Here is an 18,262-nt window from a genome sequence, read left to right as displayed (position 1 = left end):
AAACAAGCGAATTAACAACCAAATAAATCACGAAATTAACAAACATAACAATCAACATAATGAATAAACAACCAAATAAATACACACGCAAATCAACAAACATATGACAATCTCTATTTGCCCCTGATTATATATATATATATATATATATATATATATATATATATATATATATATATATATATATATATATATATAAATATATATATATATAATCTATTCCCCTCAGTATTACAGGTGTGTGTGTGTGTGTGTGTGTGTGTGTGTGTGTGTGTGTGACCAGTAAGACAACTTTACTACAAAAATACACACCACAAATCATTCACAATCCAGTTATAATTTTTCTCCATGCGTGACGTTTTTCGTTATTTTTCTTTTCAGCCTTAACAAAAATTTCTGTCCTCGTATTTTTTTCAATGCCTTAGGAAAAACGGATACATAGTGAAAATAACTGAAGCAAGAAAACAATGAAATTCTGAAGAAAAAATAAAAGGAGAACAGTAAATAAAAAGAAAAAAATGTAACACAAGGTAATTTTAAGTTTCAATAAATTATAATTTTGTGAGTACTTTCCTTTTGATCTCATTCCAAAGACGAAGAATGAACATTAACATATGACCAGGTCTTTCATACCTGACAAAAATAAAAATACTTTAAGGATGAGAAATAAAGATAATTGTTTTCCCCACTGTTTACGTTTCGTCTCGTGATAGAAAATAAAGTAAAAAATATTCTCCTTTTCTCCTCCTCCTCCTTCGCCTCCACTTAAATGTCTAATGCTCTTCCTCTCCATCTTCTTCTTCTCTTCTTCCTCCACTTCTTCATCTCTTCCTCTTTCCAATGCTCTTCCTCTCCCTATTCTTCATCTCTTCCTCCTACACTTCTTCATTTCTTCCTCTCTCCAATGCTCTTCCTATACCTATTCTTCATCTCTTCCTCCTACACTTCTTCTTCTCTTCCTCTTTCCATTCTTCATATCTTCCTCCACCTTCATCTGAATGTCACTACTCCTCTTCCTCTTCTTAATCTCCATCTCTACCTTCACCTCTTCCTCCTCCTCCGTTTTAATGTCTATACTCTTCCTGTTCCTCATCCTGATCTCTTCTTCCTCATCTGCCTCTTCTTTGACCTTCATTTTCGTGTCTATGGTCTTCCTGTTCCTCATCTTCATCTCTTCGTCATTCTCATCCTTCTAGACTTCTTTCACCTCCATCTAAATGCTCAAGCTCCTCCTCTAATTTCGCTTCATCTCTTCCTCCTCTCCTCACCTCATTTTCGTGTCTATGGTCTTCCTGTTCCTCTTCTTCATCTACTCCTTCATCTCCCATCTCCTCCTCTTCACTTACCCTTCTGCCCCACCCTGGTCCCCGTCGTCGTCACCTCCTGGTGTCTGAAGGAGTACTGCCGCCTTACCACCACACTCTCGGGGCTGGAGTGCGCGGAGGAGCAGGAGAGCCCCATCAGGAGGGTCGTGTCGCGGGAGTCTCTATCCACGACCCTCTCACTGTCTTTGTCTCCGTTTTTGTTTGGCTCCTTCTCCTCCTTTCCTTTGTTGTCACGGTGGTAGTTCTCCTCCTCCTCCTCCTCCTCCTGTTTGTTTTTAGAGTGCTTTCCATGTTTTTCGTTCTCTGTCTCTGGGGTGATCAGCATTCTCTTCTTGCGTGAGTGTTTGGTTGTGTTTTCTGTTTCGCTTGGGTCTGTTTCTTTTTCCGCGTTGTCCGTTTTGCCGTTCGGGTTTAGCAGCATTCTCTTCTTTCGTGTGCGTCTGTCCGTGTTTTCTGTTCCGTTTGTCTCTGTTTCCTCTTCGCCTGCTTCGCCTTTTGGGTTCAACAGCATTCTCCTCTTCTTCACGTTCCCCTCGTTTCTTATTTCCTTTGAGGCTGTTTCATTTCCTTCTGTCTCTCCACCTCCTTCTGTTCCCCCTTCCGCTTCTCCTGCTATTCCTTGTCCCCTTGTTCCTCTTCTCTCTCTTCCCTTTTCTTGCTCTGCTCCTTCTCTCTCTCTTTCTCCGTTTACTGTGTTGGTTAATGTTGTTGTTTCTCGTTTTGCTGTTGATGTTCCTTTTCCATCAACTCTATTTTGAAGAGGTGAGGCTTTTCTCTCACGGCGGTTCATTGCTTCGTTTCTACACTTCGAAGCTCTGGTCACGTTTCGAGCCAGTGGAGCTTCATTTTCTAGAGGCATCAGTGGCTCTCTCGTGGTTGGCTTCAGAACTTTGAGACTCCGGGTGTTCGGAGCTTCACTCCTCGATTTCTTTGGCTTCAGAAGGGGTTTCATCTTATTGACTGATGGGCATTTAACATCATCAGGAGTCGAGGTGTCGTTCGAAGCTTCGTTTTCCTTGTTCTGTGAATTCCGGATCGCTTCAAAGGCCGCTGTGGCTCCTTCCAGAATGTAGTTCCTATACTTCGGGAGGGAAGGATTCTTGGAGGAGAAGGACGGGATGGAGGAGGAGGAGGAAGGGGTGGAAGGTGGAGGGATGGAAGACGAGGGAGTGGAGGGTAACAGTTTCCTTGTTTTGGTTAGGATGAAGGAGGAGGAGGAGGTGGTGGAAGATGTGGAGTGTTTGGTGGAATGGGTATATTTTGGTTTGCTAAAGGAGGATGACGAGGTGGAGGAGGAGGCAGAGGTGGAGCAAGTAGTGATGGCGGTGGTAGTAGTGGTTGTGGTGGTGGTTTTGGAGAGGGAAGAGGAAGAAGAAGAGGAAAATAAAGAGGTTTTGAGAGGAGAAGGGAGAGGTTTTATGTGGGAAGTGGGGGAGGAAAAAAAGGAGGAAGATAAGGGAGACGTTTTCTTGAAGGAGGAAGAAGAGGTAGAGGAGGAAAGAGGACTTTTAGAACAGGAGACATTGGGTCGTTTGGAGGAGGAGGAGGAGGAGGGGGAAGGCGAAATCTGATGAGCTGGACGAGAAGGAGGAGGAGGAGGAGAGGAAGAGGAAGAGGAGGAATATGGGCAGATTTTTCGAGTAGAGGAAGAAGGAAGGGGAGTAGGACGAGGAGTAGGAGTAGGTGGAGCAGGAGTGGAAGAGGGGGTATTGGTGGAGGGGGAGGGGGAGGTAATGGAAGGGGACATTTGATGAGCTTTGTAAGGGAGGGCGGAGGAGGGGGGAGGGGAGGCACTGGAGGGGGGGTGGAGGGTGGGAGGGAAGGAGGAGGGGGCTTGTGGAGTGGCAAATGGAGTGGAGGGTTGGGAGGAGTAGTCACTGTGGTAGGGAGTGGAGGTGGAGGGAGTGGTGGAGGAGGGAGGGGGGCGGGGAGTGTGGGAGGGAGTAGGGGTGGTGGTGGTGGTGGCGGTGATGGATGTGTTAGTCTGTGTAGGTGTGGAAACCGCCTGTGTGCGTGTGTGTGTATCTTGTGTGCGTATAGGTGGATGTGTCTGTTCAGTCTGTGTGGGTGTGTACGTTTCCCGTGTGCGTATGGGAGTGCGAGGACTGGTTTGTGTACGCGTCTGTTCAGCCCGTGTGCGTGTGTGCGTATCCCATGTGCGTGCGTGTGTACTTCCCTCGTTCTCCTCCCCATCGTCCCTGACCCCCCCGGAGGCAATGATAACCTCGAGGAAGTCCTGGGGAATGAGGGAAGCGTTGTGTGGGGAGGACTCCTGCTCCTCCCCCTCCCCCTTCCCCACCTTCCTCCCCTTCTTCCTCGGTGGGGGGGAGAGGAAGGTTTGCGTGGGTGGAGGAGGTAAAGGGTTGACTGCTGAGGAGGAGGAGGAAGAGGCGAAGGAAGAGGAGTAGTCACATATCTTCGGGTGAAGTGAATGTGGAGGAGGAGGAGGAGGAGGAGGAAGAGAACTGGATGAGAAGGAAGAGGTGGAGGTGGTGTTGGTGGATATGAGGTGTTGGTTGGGGGGGAGGAGGGGGGAAGGGTCATCTGGGAGGGAGGAGGAGGAGGAGGAGTGGTGGAGGGAAGGAGGTGGAGGACGAGGAATAGGAGGAGGAAGGGAAGAAGGAAGAATCTTAGACTGATTAACTGAAGACGAAGAAGGAGGCGGAGGAGGAGGCAGGGGAGGAGGGGCAAGAGGTCGGGGGCGACTCATATGAAAAGAGGAAGATAAGGAATATGACGGGGAGGCGGATGAGGAGGAAGAGGAGCAAAAGTCACGTATCTTAAGAAGGGCATTGAGGGGGTCGTTGTCGGGGTCGTGGGTGAGGAAGAGGGTGACCACGTCCTGACACACCCTCATCTTCCCCTCGTCCTCCATCAGAGTCCACCTGGGAGGCTGCCGTCCCCGCCTGATGCTCTCGCACACCTGTTGGGACGGAGAAATTGAAGGAGAGTTAAAGCGGGAAGGGAGCACAAACAGAAAGGTAAAGGAGGAAAACAAGATGGAGGAATAGAAGGTGGATACATAAAGTGTGAAGGAGAGGAAGGAGAAAGAAAAGGAGGAAAAATTATGAGAAGGGAGGGCAGAGGGAGTGTGTTAGAAAAGGATGGTAAAAGAGGAATGAAAAAGTCAAACGAAATCAATCAATCAATAGGGCCATACGCCTCGCCCACCTTACGACGTCAAATCCGGGGTTCCTCCAGGCAAGTCTCCATCATAAATACCTCATGGCAGGATCGAACGACTTGTTCAAGCTACGAACTCTGTGACAGTCCTCTTGGGCTTCTCCATTCGGGGTTGCCTCTCACATAAGCAACCCGGTGCGCAGGGTCGGCTTATGGGTAGCGTGCCACGTGCCCGTATTGCAGGACTTGGCTTTTAACGGCCTATGCAGATAATAAATGTCGAATCAGTCTCACTTAGTAATCACTCGTTTGACACAGTCCATGTCCATGAGGACGTGGGGAAAGCCAATCCGCCATAACACTGTGCCTTGTACTATACACGACGATTACACGTCCGCCCAACAGGAAGCTAGAGTTGTAAGGAACAACGGCTGTTATTTCGGATAATAAATCTTGAAGTATTCGTCAGATTATTCGCAGAATACGAATACTTTCCCCTTGTATTCGAATACGAATGAGAATACTTTGATTTCTATCAATATTTATTCGAATACGAATACAAATACACCCAAATATATAGTATTCGAGTGTATTCGAATACAAGTACCGAATACGAATACTCCATCCCTGATACTCTCTCTCTCTCTCTCTCTCTCTCTCTCTCTCTCTCTCTCTCTCTCTCTCTCTCTCTCTCTCTCTCTCTCTCTCTCTCTCTCTCTCTCTCTCTCTCTCTCTCTCATATGTCAGCTATTTAGTATTAGGAATTGTGTAATAAATATATTGTATCAGAAACATCTCAAGTAAAGGTTTCAATGATTGTATACATTGAATAAGGCTATACAGAGTTATGGATGTGTCGCCTCTTTTTAGAATAACAGAATTGGCTTGTATAAATTCCATAACACGTGACATTGTTGCTTTCCAAAGTTGTCAGCGATCATGGACACCACGTCATTTCCTCCCTCAGGACCCTCATCTCCACGCTCGATGGCAGCTACTCCGCCGGCTGTCCTTACTCTGAAAGCTAGGTTTGACAACGCTGTGGCCAGGGGACTCCACGAGCGGGCCCCGCCTTATCGGACTTCATAGCTGAGTCTGATTATAGTAAGTGAAGTGCCTTGAGAGCCATCACCATATCACCAGAGCCTCTAGCAGCTAGCTACTCCGCATGGTTTATTGCATCATCGGCAAATTCTAGTGTAATTCTAGTGTTCCCAACAGGTTCCCAACTTCTTTTTAGGAGCAGCTAGTAGCGGGCTTTTTTTTTTATTATTGTTTCCTTTTTTTTGTTCCCTTGAGTTGTCTCCTTTGTTGTAAAAAAAAAATAAAAGGTGTTCCACAATGACTCTGATCCACAATTCTACCTAGTGCTCATTCCATACAAGTGTTGAAAAGTGCTGGGGGCAAGGACACACCCCTGCCTCACTCCCACGTTCACGGGAAAGAAGCTGGACACGCTTCCCCCCCACTTCACAGCCCTCTCAGTCCCAAACTACAGGCCAGTCAATAGCGAATAGATTAATGGTCCTTGCAGGAATCCCGCGGAGTCGCAAGAGATCCCAGAGAGCCTCGCGATGCACTGAATCAAACGTCATCTGAAAATCGCCATAGGCTGCAAACATTCCTTGTCGAAATACGTCGTCGCTCTACCAATACGCGAAGCGCTAGGATTCGGTCAGTTGTCGACTTAGCAGGTGTGAACCTAGATTGCCTAGGTGTCTGCAACTTCAGCAGCTGGCTGCGGATCCGCATCAACAAAAGATGTCCAAGCACCTTAAGGGAGTAGGCAGTCAACAGCTGTCGAAACGGACCCAAGCTACTCCCGGTGAGGTATATATGGGAGGCGAGGGGGTGCTGCAAGCTAATCAAAGACTCTCTCGTGTCCTCTCTGTTTCTCTATTGTCTCATTAACACCAGAGTATAGGTCATCATGCTCTCTAAACATAGACACAGGAGCTGCCTTGTATAGGCCAACCGGCCTCTTGCAGACTCCTTGTGTTCTTGTTCTTGTATGTTACTCACACACCATTTTTTCATTTTTTTTTTAATTAAAAATTCATTATGTCGAGCCCCCCCCCCAGCTTCGGAGTCCTCATAACGTTAAACATTTGTGCGTGTGAGTAAATTCTGTAAAAAAATAATCAAAATATATCCGTCACCTACAGGCCTCTGGGACAGTCACTCGAAGATGGTGTTGAAATGTGCATCGTTTCACGTTAGTCACTTAATAATAGCGACTCACTGATATTAGGAGACTTTAATCTCCCTCATATTGGCTGGGCGTCACTGTCGGGTACAGAAGGCGAAACCTAATTGTGAGTTACCATGAAAGCCACTCATTAATTAAGGATTCACAACATGACTTTCGTAACAAGAGATCCTGCCTATCAAACCTACTGGCTTTTAAAACGAACTCTTCTTAGTTTATGACGTAACCAAATCCATGGACGTAGAATATCTTGATTTCCAGAAAGCTTTTGATAAAGCTCCACACCATAAATTACTGTATAAATTAAAACAACTAGGTATTGGCGGTAAAGTACACCATCTTTTTTTTTGTACATCTCAGCCTATAGCGCCTGTAGGCTTTCTTCAGGGCCCTAGCTGGTGGTCGGCCCAAGCCCGTCATGGCGCAGGCAATTTTTTTTATAGTGGCGTCAGTTATGCTTGAATGGATCGCAAATCGGTTGAACAATAATAGACAGCAAAGAGTGGTGACTGACGGATTTAACTGAGAGTGGGCGCCTGTAACTAGTGGTGTCCCTCAGGGCTCGGTTCTTGGCCCAGTGCCGTTCATTATCTACATCAACGACGTAAAATGAGGAAAGAATGAAGAAAAAAAGATTAGCAAACAAGGAGATATTGAAAGATTTTACCCAACAAAGGTAAAACAAACCGTACCTGGCCTGCTCTCTCTATGATGCACTGAGGGACCCCGGCGAGGGCGGCGACGGCAGCGGCGTGGCTGGTGTGCGCCCGGCCCGTCCTCGCCTGGTAGAGTGGCACCAGACCCCCGCCCTCCCGCACCACCTCCAGCACCTGGCCACGCGAGGACACGGAAACGTAAGAACACAAGAAAATAACAAGAACATTAGAACACAAGCACACAAGGAAGGGAGGAAGGAAGGAGGGAAGGAAGGAACTAAATTGGTATACAAAAATAATGAACGAGAGAAAAGGAAGAAAATAAAAGGTAGGAAAGAAGGAGTAGAATCAAAGGAAGAAAAAAAAGTAAATAAGAAAGAGAAGCAAGGAAGGAAGGAAGGGAGGAAGGAAGGAAGGAAGGAAAGAGAAGGGAATAAAAAAAAAAACAGAGGGATGGATGGAAGGAAGGAGGGAAGGAAGGAAGGAGGGAAGGAAAGAAGGAAGGATGAAAGGAAAGGAAGGAACTCAAGGACATTACTCACCAGGGGCCAAACAGTTTCAGGATATTTCAGATGGTCATAAACACGAAGGAGATGAGTGGAGACGAAGACGTGTGGGCATCCTCTTCCTCTTCCTCTTCCTTCCTCTTCGTAATTGTCCTCCATCTCTTCTTCCTCGCTTGTACTTCTTCTACAGTGATATTTTCCGTTCTCTCTGTTATCTCCTCCTCCTCTTCCTCCATTAATTTGTCTTCTCCTTTCCCTCTCCTCTTCCTCATCTTCATTTAAACTCCTTCCTCCTCCTATGTCCTCCTCTGTACTATTCCACTCCTTCCCTACTATTATTCTCGTACTATCGTCCTCCTCATCTTCCCTACTCCCACTCCTCCAGCTCCTCTCACTACCATTATCTTTCACTCCATCCTCACTCCTCCTCCTCCACCTTGCATTACTTCCTTCCTCCTCCTCCTCCTCCTCCTCTCCACTGCTCCTTCCTGAATCTCTATCACTCATCCTCCTCATCACTCTTCCCTTCCTTATCCTTGCACCCCCATCGCCTTCTTCTTCCACATCCTCTCCACTACTACCACTTCTTCTTTCTGTATTGCTCCTCCGCTTCCTCCTTGTCCCCTCATTCTCATCTCCCCTGTCTTCCTTATCTTCTTCCCTGCTGCTCCTCCTCCTCCTTCTTCTCCTCCCGCTGGCCATTTCGCCCCAGTGGTCAAGACAGGCCGTAAGGAGAGAGGCTCCGTCATTCTCATACGTGACTGCCCCGAACTCATCCACCAGTACGAGGGAGCGACTGGTGGCCCTAAGAACAGCGCTGCTCATCTGTGGGGCGAAGGGAAAGGGGTGGGTGTGAGTGAGTGGGTGACGGATACAGAAAGGTGGTGAGGGGTGAAGGAAGGGGTGAGATAGTGGATGGGGAGATGGTGAGGGATGAAGGAATGTATTGGGGTGAAGTGTGTTGGGGTGATGAAAGGGATGTGGATGGGGAGGGTGAGATGATGAGGGATAAAGAAAGGTGTAGGATGAAAGGGGGGTAAAGTGTGTGTGGATAGGGGAAGGGATGTAGATGGGGGAGAGTGGGAGGGTGAGGGGTATAGGGGTGAAGGCTGAGGTGTGTTGGAGTAGAGGAAGGGGATGGATGGAGTGAAATGTTGAGGGACGAAGAAAAGTTTTGGGGTGTGAGGGGGTGGAGGAACGGGTGAGAAAAGGGGAGGGTGAGAGAGTGAGGGATAGAGGGAGATGTAGGGGGTGAAAGAGGGGTGAAGGGTAGAGTGTGTTGAGATGTGAGGTTGTGAGGGGGATGAAGGGTTGTGATGTGTAAATGGGAAGCGTGTGCCATGTGTAAGGGTGTTGAAGGGGTGTGGTGTGAAGGGGTGAGTGGGTGTAGGAGATAAGAGGAGATAAATAAAGAGAGTAAAGGAGGAGAGAAAGAAATATAAATAACGGAAGGAGAGAAGGAAGGAAGGGAAGAAAGAAAGGAAGAAATACACAAAAATAAAGAGAAAAAAATAAACAGGGAAAGAATAAAAAGAAAAAAATGGAAGAGAAGAGAGAGATGTTTGGTAAAGGAGCGGGATATGTAGGGATGTTGGGGCTGGGGGGGGATTGGTGTGGGTTTGTGTGGGGAGAGACAGACACATTATCTTGTAGTCTTATGGGTGAGGGTTTTAATGAGTGAAGGGGTGTGGGTGAGGGGTGCAATATTCAGTAACAAAACCCTACCTTTAAAATCCCAACTTCAATCCTTATCATTAACCTTTTTCTTCTCTTCAAACTTATTTTTTCTTCCCTCTTCTATTCTTCCTTCCTTTCTTTCTTCCTACCAGTCTTTTTGTTTCCTCCCACGCCATCCTTCCTTCCTTTTCAATAATCTTTTTCTTCTCTTCAAACTTATTTTTTTCTTCCCTCTTCTATTCTTTCTTCCTTCCTTTCTTTCTTCCTAACATTTTTTTCTATTTCCTTCCACTGCATCCTTCCTTCCTTCTCAACAATCTTTTTCTTCTCTTCAAACTTTTTTTTCTCTTCTCCCTTTTACTCTTTCTTCCTTCCTTTCTTTCTTCCTAACATTTTTTTCTTTTTCCTCCCACGCCATCCTTCCTTCCTTCTCAACGATCTTCTTCTCTTCAAACTTTTTTTTCTACTCCCTTTTACTCTTTCCTTTTTCCTTTCTTTCTTCCAACCAGTTTTTTGTTTATTTCCTCCCATCCCATCCTTCCTACTTTCCTATCACATTTTCTCTCCTCCCCTTGCCATCCATCTTTCCTTTCCTCTTTCCCATCACACAGTTCTCTCCTCCCCTACCACCACTTTTCCTTCCTTCTCTCTCTCACATCACATTTCTCTCATCCCTGCTACCCTTCCTTCCTTCCTTCTCCCTCCTCCTGTACTCCACCACTCCCTCCTTCTCCTTTCCACATACCCTCTCCTATTTCCATTCCACTAAACATGGCCTTCCCACTCACTGCATTTCTTTCCTCCCTCCTATCTCTCCCTATTTCCATCTCCTTTCACACACAGCCACAACCGTTTCCACTATTCCCTCTCCCAATTCTACATCCTTCGCTTCCCTCCCCAGCCCCTCTCCCTTGCCCCTCTCTAACCTTTTCCTCACTCCTCCCTGCCCATCACTTACCCTGTTGAGCTCAGCCATGAAGGTGGAGAGGCCCGAGGTGATGGATGGGGTGGAAGGGGTGACGGCTATGATGGCGTCCACTGGGGTGAGTCTGGCCCTGGTCGCCGGCACCCAACACCCCACCTGAGCCAGCACCACCAGTACCCCAACCTGCAGGAGGAGGAGGTGGTGAGGGTGGTGGTGGTGGTGGTGGTAGTAGTGGAAAAGAATGAAGGGAGTGGGAGAGGAGAGGTGTTGGTGTAGGACGGTGGAAGAGAGGGATAAGAAGGAAAGAAGAGCAGGACGAAGTGATGGAGCAGTGAAGTGAAGAGGTGGAAAAGCAGGAGGAGGAGGAGGAGGAGGAGGAGGAGGAGAAAGTGGAACAGGGGTATGAGGAGGAGAGATAGGAAATGACGAGAATGAGGACAGTGAGGAAGGATAATAGATAAAAAAAAAAGTGAGAGGAGGAGGAGGAGGAGGAGGGGGAGAAAAAGGAAGAAGTGGAACAGAGGTATGAGGAGGAAAGATAAGAAATGACGAGAATGGGGAGGACAGTAAGGAAGGATAATAAATAAAAAAAATAATAATAAAACTGAGAGGAGGAGGAGCAGGAGGAGCAGGAGGAGCAGGAGGAGCAGGAGCAGGAGGAGGAGGAGGAGGGATGTAGATTTTTTTTATTATAGATTTAGACAGAAAAAAATAAAGCTTTTCTTTAATATTAACAAACATAGACCTATATAAAAAAAAACGATAGGTAAAGGTGGATAAACACACAAAAAAGCAGGCAAATAAACAGGCAGACAGACAAACAGACGGGCAGACAGATACGGCTCAGGAAAACGGTGAGGAACACACACACACACACACGAACAAAAAAAATATCTAAGTATACCCATTAACCAACTCACTACAACCAATACAACCCACATCCCGTTTTCTTTCACCACTAACCTGCTTCAAATAGACAGTCTTTCCACTCGCGTTGGGGCCTGTGATGAGGGTGATGGAGGGGCGACAACCACCACCTCCACCACCACCACTCTGTATTGGGTTGGCCACGAAGGAGGGGGTGCACAGCTCTTGTAGGGGGTGCCTTGCTCCCTCCACCTCTATCACCGCCTCCCCCTCCTCCGCTATCTCTGGCCGCACCCATCCACACTCCCGGGTCACGATGGAGAAGGCGAGGAAGCTGTGGGAGAGTGATGGAGATGAGTGAGAGGGAGGAAGAGTGGTGGTGGAGAAAGGGAAGGAGGGTGGTGGAGAGAGGGAAGACGGTAGAGAGAGTAGTGGTGGAGAGAGGGAAGGAGGGTGGAGGAGAGAGGGAAGATGGTAGAGAGAGTAGTGGTGGAGAGGGAGTCAGAAGGGCGGATGAAAGAAAGGAAGGATGGAAGGATGCAAGGGAGAAAGGAAGAGCGCTAGAAAGGAAGCAGTGAAGGAAGAAAGGAAAGAAGGAAGCAAGGAAGGGAAAAGTGAAGGAAAGATGATATTTTTTTTTACAGCAAAGGATGCGGCTCAAGGGCAACAAAGAGTAAAAAAAAAAAAAAAAAAAAGCCCGCTACTGGCCGCTCCCACAAAAGTAAAGAGTAGCCAAAAGAGAGGTCAATTTCGGGTGGAGAGGTGGAGGGAAGGATGGAAGGAGGTAAGAAGTATAGTTAAGAGAGTCGTAAACAGAAAGGGGGAGGGAGGGAGCAAATTAAAAGTCACTGAAGATAAAAAAGGCAAACTAAACAACAACAAAAAAAAAAAAACTAACCCCTCCTAAACCCAAACTCATCCACTCATCCCTCCCTCCTTCCACATGCCTCCACTCTTTCCACTCACCAGTCCAGCATAAGGGCGTGGCCGACGAGGGCGAGGAAGGCGTGGGCGTGCTGCAGCAGGGCGTCCATGAGCCTCAGCATGATGCGTGTCTCGTGGTTGGCGATCTCCACCTGGATGTCTCCCAGCTCGCGGTCCAGCTCTGCGGGTGGCGGTGAAGGTGGGGGTGAGGGTAGGAGGGTGGTGGTGGTGCTGGTGTGAGAATGGTGGGTGAAGGGGAAGGTAGGTGGTGGTGGTAGTGGTGGTGGTAGTGTGTGAATGGGAAGGAAGGGAGGTGGTGGTGGTGGTGGTGGGCGTGGGACAGGGTGGAGGTGAGGAAAAGTTGGAAAGTTTCGTTTAGTCGGCGCAACATCTGTGGTCATATGCCGGAGAGAGACAGAAGGGGAAGGAATTATAGGAGAAGGAAACAGATCCCAGGAGACGGGACACAACCCCCGATTAATACCTGGTACCCATTCACTGCTGGGCCCAAATTTTTCCACTCCGCCCGGGAATCGAACCCGGGCTCTCTCGGTTGTGAGCCGAGTGTTGGAGGTGAAGAGGAGTAGGAGGAAGAAGAGGGAGGAGGAGGAGAATGAATAAGGTGATGAGAAAAGGGTGAAGGAGTAGAAGGAAGAAAAGGTGTAGTGGAGAGAGTGGAGAAAGACGGATAGGAGGAGGAAAAGGAGAATAAGAAAGAGGAAGAAGAAATCTGGAAACATGGAAAAACAGGCAACATGAAGCTTATTCGTTTATAACAAGGTTGTGTGGTTAAGTGATAACTATAATATAACTCACCAGGCACGTTAATGACCTGCGGAACATATTGAAGCACTTGATGTACGTACGTGCGGAAACGTTAAACTCGCTCCGCAACAAAGTAAGGGTCAATGTGATTTTTTTAAGGAGTTCATTGTTTTCGCACTAACTATTTCTGCGGGAAGGTTAGGTTTTCCCATCGTTTGAGGACTCGATTTGATAAAGAAAAATGCCGTTATCTGTACTGCATCACCCCGCTTGAATTGGCTGACCGTTGTTTTTAGTTTTCTGGTTAGACTAGAAAAAAAAAAAAACTTATAGATCTTCCTCATGATGACTATTTGTTCGATTTGCGCTCGATTGTTGAACCTAACTTTATACAGTCTTTTATTCATCTTAAGCTCTACCTATAGACTCTCTTTAATTCTTTTATCATTGCAGTTCACCAATAGTCCGATAAAAAGGACAGTGTAATTTGGAAATCTATAATTCCTTAGATGTTCGCTTCCTATTACTATTTCTTTACTCTTCCGGCAAACTTTTGAAAATTTCCTCTAAGCACGCAGTGAACAGTTACAGTGATACGGTATGGCCGCAAACAATGCCTGTAAAAAATAAAGAGAAGAAAACAAAAGAAAAATGACTGGTAAATGATAAAATAAAACATCTCTCTCTCTCTCTCTCTCTCTCTCTCTCTCTCTCTCCACCCACACTCACCATAGCACGTGTCACTCTTGTAGAACACCATATCGGGCGTCTTGAACATGAAGTGCAAGCCGGGGAGGGCGTAGGAGTCAGGGGAGGACTGGGCGGGGTGTGTGCTGGAGGTGGCGGAGGCGGCGGCGGCGGTGGTGGTGTCGGCGGTGGCATCAGGACCGGGGGAGAGCAAGGACTTGGGCGGCGGGAAGGCAAGGAGGTAGCCGACGTGGGGGAGGTAGATCATGCAGCAGCTCTCCACCTCCTCCGGCAGGCGTGTGAGCTCGACGGCTGCCACGCGGCGCATCACCTCCCCGAGCCCGCTGAATCGACGCTTTCCTGAGAGTGGGATGGAGGTGGGGTGAGGTTGGGTTGGGGAGGATGAGGGGGGATTGTTTTGTTGGGTTTCCTTTCCTGAAGATGTGAAGTTGGGGTTAGATTTGTAGGTTAGTTTGGGGAGATAGTTTTTTTTCTCTCTTAAGGGTGTGGAGTTGAGGGTTCAGTTGGGTTTAGGGATGTTGTTTTGTTGGGTTTTCTTTCCTAAGGGTGTGGAGTTGGGCGTTAAGTTGGGTTTGAGGAGGTTGTTTTGTTGGCTTTTCTTTCCTAAGGGTGTGGAATTGAGGGTTGAGTTGGGTTTGGTAAGGTTGTTTTGTTGGGTTTTCTTTCTTAAGGGTGTGGAGTTGAGGGTTGAGTTGGGTTTGGGGAGGTTGTTTTGTTGGGTTTCCTTTCCTAAGGGTGTGGAGTTGGGGTTCATTTGGGTTTGGGGAGGTTGGGTTTGGGAAGGTTGGTTTGGGAACGTTATTTTGTTTTGGTTTCTGTCTTGAGGGGGTGAGTTGGGGTTAGGTTGTTTTTTTGTGGAGGTTAGCTTGTTGAGTTTCCATTCCTGAGGGTGTGAGTTGAGGCTAGGTTGGGTTTGGAGAGGTTGGGGTGGGAGAGGTTGGTTTAGGGAGGTTGTCTTGTGGGGTTTTCTTTATTAAGGATATGGAGTTGGGGTTAGATTGGGTCTTGGGGTAAGTTGTCTTGTTGAGTTTCCATTCCTGAGGGTGTGAGTTTAGGCTAGGTAGGGTTTGGAGAGGTTGGGGTGGAAGGGGTTGGCTTGGGGAGGTTGTCTTGTGGAGTTTTCTTTATTAAGGATGTGAAGTTGGGGTTAAGTTGGGTTTTGGGGGTTGTTTTACCGTTATTTTTCCTGAGGTTGTTAAGTTGAGGCTAGGTTGGGTTTGGGGAGGTTGGGTAAGGGAGGTTGGGATAGGGAGGTTGTTTCGTTGGGTTTTCTTTTCTAAAGGTGTAGAGCTGCGGTTAGGTTTGGTTTGGGGAGGTTCTGAGGGTGTGTAATTGGGGTTAGGTTGGGTTCTGAGGAGGTAGTTATGTTGGGTGTGGATTTGGGGTTAGGTTTGGGGAGGTTGGTTTGGGGAAGTTGATTAGGGGAGGTTGTTTGGTTAGGATTCTCTTCTTGAGGATGTGGAGTTGAGGTTAGGTTGGGTTCTGTGGATTTTTTTTTGTTGGATTTGGGATAGATTACTTTTGTTGTGGGTCTGATAGCGTTGAGTTTTTTTTTTTTTTTTTTTTTTTTACAGCTAAGGAGACAGCTCAAGGGCGTAAAGAAAAATATAAAAAAAAGCCCGCTACTCACTGCTCCTGAATAGAGGTCAAAGGAGTGTCCAAAAAGAGAGGTCAGTTTCGGGAGGAGAGGTGTCCTGATACCCTCCTCTTGAAAGAGTTCAAGTCGTAGGCAGGAGGAAATACAGATGAAGGAAGATTGTTCCAGAGTTTACCAGCGTGAGGGATGAAAGAGTGAAGATGCTGGTTGACTCTTGCATAAGGGATTTGGACAGTATAGGGATGAGCATGAGTAGAAAGTCGTGTGCAGCGAGACCGCGGGAGGGGGGGAGGCATGCAGTTAGCAAGTTCAGAAGAGCAGTCAGCATGAAAATATCGATAGAAGATAGAAAGAGAGGCAACATGGCGGCGGAATGTGAGAGGTAGAAGACTATTAGTATGAGGAGGAGAGCTGATGAGACGAAGAGCCTTTGACTCCACTCTGTCAAGGAGAGCTGTGTGAGTGGACACCCCCACACATGAGATGCATACTCCATACGAGGGCGGACAAGGCTCCTGTAAATGGATAGCAACTGTGCGGGGGAGAAGAACTGGCGGAGACGGTACAGAACGCCCAGCCTAGAGGAAGCTGATTAAGTAAGAGATGAGATATGAAGTTTCCAGTTGAGATTTTTAGTTAAGGATAGACCGTGGATGTTTAGTGTTGAAGGTGATAGCTGGGTGTTGTCAAAGAACAGGGGATAGTTGTTTGGAAGATTGTGTCGAGTGGATAGGTGGAGAAACTGTTTTTGAGGCGTTGAAGGACACCAGGTTCCTCTTGCCCCAATCGGAAATAATAGTAAGGTCTGAGGCTAAGCGTTCTGTTGCCTCCAGCCTTGAATCGTTAAGTTCCTTAAGAGTGGGTCTTCTATTAAAAGAAGTTGAGTAATGCAGAGTGGAGTCATCGGCGTAAGAATGGATAGGACAGTTCGTTTTGGAAAGAAGATCATCAAAGAACAACAGAAAGAGAGTGGGAGATAGGACAGAACCCTGTGGGACACCACTGTTGATAGGTTTAGGGGAAGAACAGTGACCGTCCACCACAGCAGAAATAGAACGGTCAGAAAGGAAACTGGAGATAAAGGTACAGAGAGAAGGATAAAAGTTGCTTTATGTGTGGTGTAGTTTCCTCCGTTTTTTTTTTTTTTTTTTTTTTTTTGCATATCTATAGTTTGATTAGGACAGGTTAGGTTTGGGTTGGTTGTCTTGTTGGGGTTGTGTTAGGTTTGCGTAGTGTCACCCCACCACATAACTCCACCTCACCTGACCCAAGTTCCTTAACCCTTGCAGTCCTCACCCACACACTCACTCACGCACTCCTCCTCACCTCACCTAACTTCACCTACACTCGTTCACGCACTCCTCCTCACCTCACCTAACTTCACCTACACTCGTTCACGCACTCCCCACCACACCACTCCACCATACCTAACCTTATCTACCCTAACTTTCCCTCTACTTGCATTCCTCACGCACACACTCGCTCACGCACTCCCCACGTCAGCACTCCAACCCACCTAACCTCACCTAACCTATCCTCCCCACTTCTTGCATCCCTCACATGCCCACACACTCGCTCACGCACATAGAAAATTACCTCATCTCACTCCATCTTACATCACCTCACCTCACTTCTCACCTCACCTAACATTCTCACTCCTTGCACCCCTGACTCACCCCCCCACATACTCATCCATCGATACTCATCCCCCAACCACCCACCCATCACCCCTCACCACTACCACTCACGCACTCACTTTCATCCAGCTCGACATCCACCCCGGGCTTGACGACGAATCTCCCCTCCCTCTCCGACTGATCCACGTCCATGATGCGTTGGAGGAGGAAGGTCGCACGGTACAGCCCCTCCGTCCGCGCCTCCCCCGTCTGGGGGAGGTGAGGAGAAGTGTGCGGGGGGTGTGGGGGGTTGATGCGGGTTTGAGGGTGTTGGTGGGGGGAGGGTTGAGGGTGTTAGTGGGGGGAGGAGGGGATCGGAGGGTTGGGGGTATTGGGAGGGGTGAGAAAAAGGGGAAGTGTTGGTGTCGGATGATTGAAATTTCTTGGTAAACTTTCATTATGTCTCCTTTAGTTATTAATTCGTTTATTTAAGTGGGCTTTGTGAGGAGGAGAAGGAGGAAGTAGAGGGAGAAGAAAAATAAGGAGAAGAAGGAAAAAGAAGAAGAAGAAAAAGAAGAAGAAGAAAAAGAAGAAGAAGAAGAAGAAGAAGAAGAAAAAGAAGAAGAATGACAAATGAACAAGAGAAAGCAGAGGAAGAGGAGGAAGAACAAGAAGAACAAGATGATGAAGAAGAACAACAACAGAAGATGATGTTGATGATGAAGAAGAAAAAGAAGAAGAAGAAGAAGAAGAAGAAGAAGAAGAAGAAGAAGAAGAAGAAGAAGAAGAAGAAGAAGAAGAAAAAAAAAAAAGAGAAAAAGAAGAAAAGAAGATGATGAAAAAGAAAAGAAGAAGAAGGGAAGGGGGTTGGGAGGGGTAAGATACAGGTGAGTGTTGGTGCGAGGTGTCTTGAAGTGGTAGCGAAAGGGATAGGAACAGATAGGAAGTGACAGATAGAGATAAGATAAATCGGGAGATACAGAGAGGGTGAATGAGAGAGAATAGGAGAAAGACAAGATGGGAGGGATGATAAGTATAGATATCAGGGTTGTTTGATTTAAATCAAGATTTAAATCAAATGATTTTGTTTTAATCATCGATTTAAGTCAAGATTTGTATTATTTGATTTTTTTTAAATGTCAATGATTTAAATCTTGATCTTATTGCAGGGCAACAATATAGAATGGAAAAATAAACAAAGAAAACACTAACTTTGAAATCAATATTTTCCCTATTAACTTTACAAATTTTCCTGAGCTGGTTAGTTCTTTATATATATCTTCCATCAACTACACATGGTCCGTCCAGCGTCCTGGGGCAGAACATGACATTTTCCAGAGCTGGTTAGTTCATTATATATATAT

At 46.9% G+C, this 18,262-nt stretch overlaps 1 protein-coding gene across 1 annotated transcript; it reads right to left on the bottom strand.

Moving 5' to 3' along the window:
* Positions 1-311: 311 nt before the first annotated feature.
* On the bottom strand, positions 312-17,162 carry LOC126998374 (uncharacterized). Its single transcript, XM_050859914.1, has 8 exons — positions 17,039-17,162; positions 13,707-14,024; positions 12,255-12,393; positions 11,385-11,622; positions 10,455-10,604; positions 7,856-8,644; positions 7,350-7,487; positions 312-4,248 (listed from the first exon to the last, which is right to left on the bottom strand). Exons 1-8 carry the CDS (start codon positions 17,109-17,111, stop codon positions 1,339-1,341), a joined length of 4,755 nt encoding a protein of 1,584 aa, XP_050715871.1. The 5' UTR covers positions 17,112-17,162; the 3' UTR covers positions 312-1,338.
* Between the last annotated feature and the right edge of the window lie 1,100 nt (positions 17,163-18,262).

The sequence above is a fragment of the Eriocheir sinensis genome, chromosome 14 (genome assembly GCF_024679095.1).
Source record: "Eriocheir sinensis breed Jianghai 21 chromosome 14, ASM2467909v1, whole genome shotgun sequence".
Lineage (NCBI taxonomy): Eukaryota > Metazoa > Arthropoda > Malacostraca > Decapoda > Varunidae > Eriocheir > Eriocheir sinensis.
Note: the sequence above shows the minus strand (reverse complement) of the source record. Positions and strands in the feature narration are given on the sequence as shown.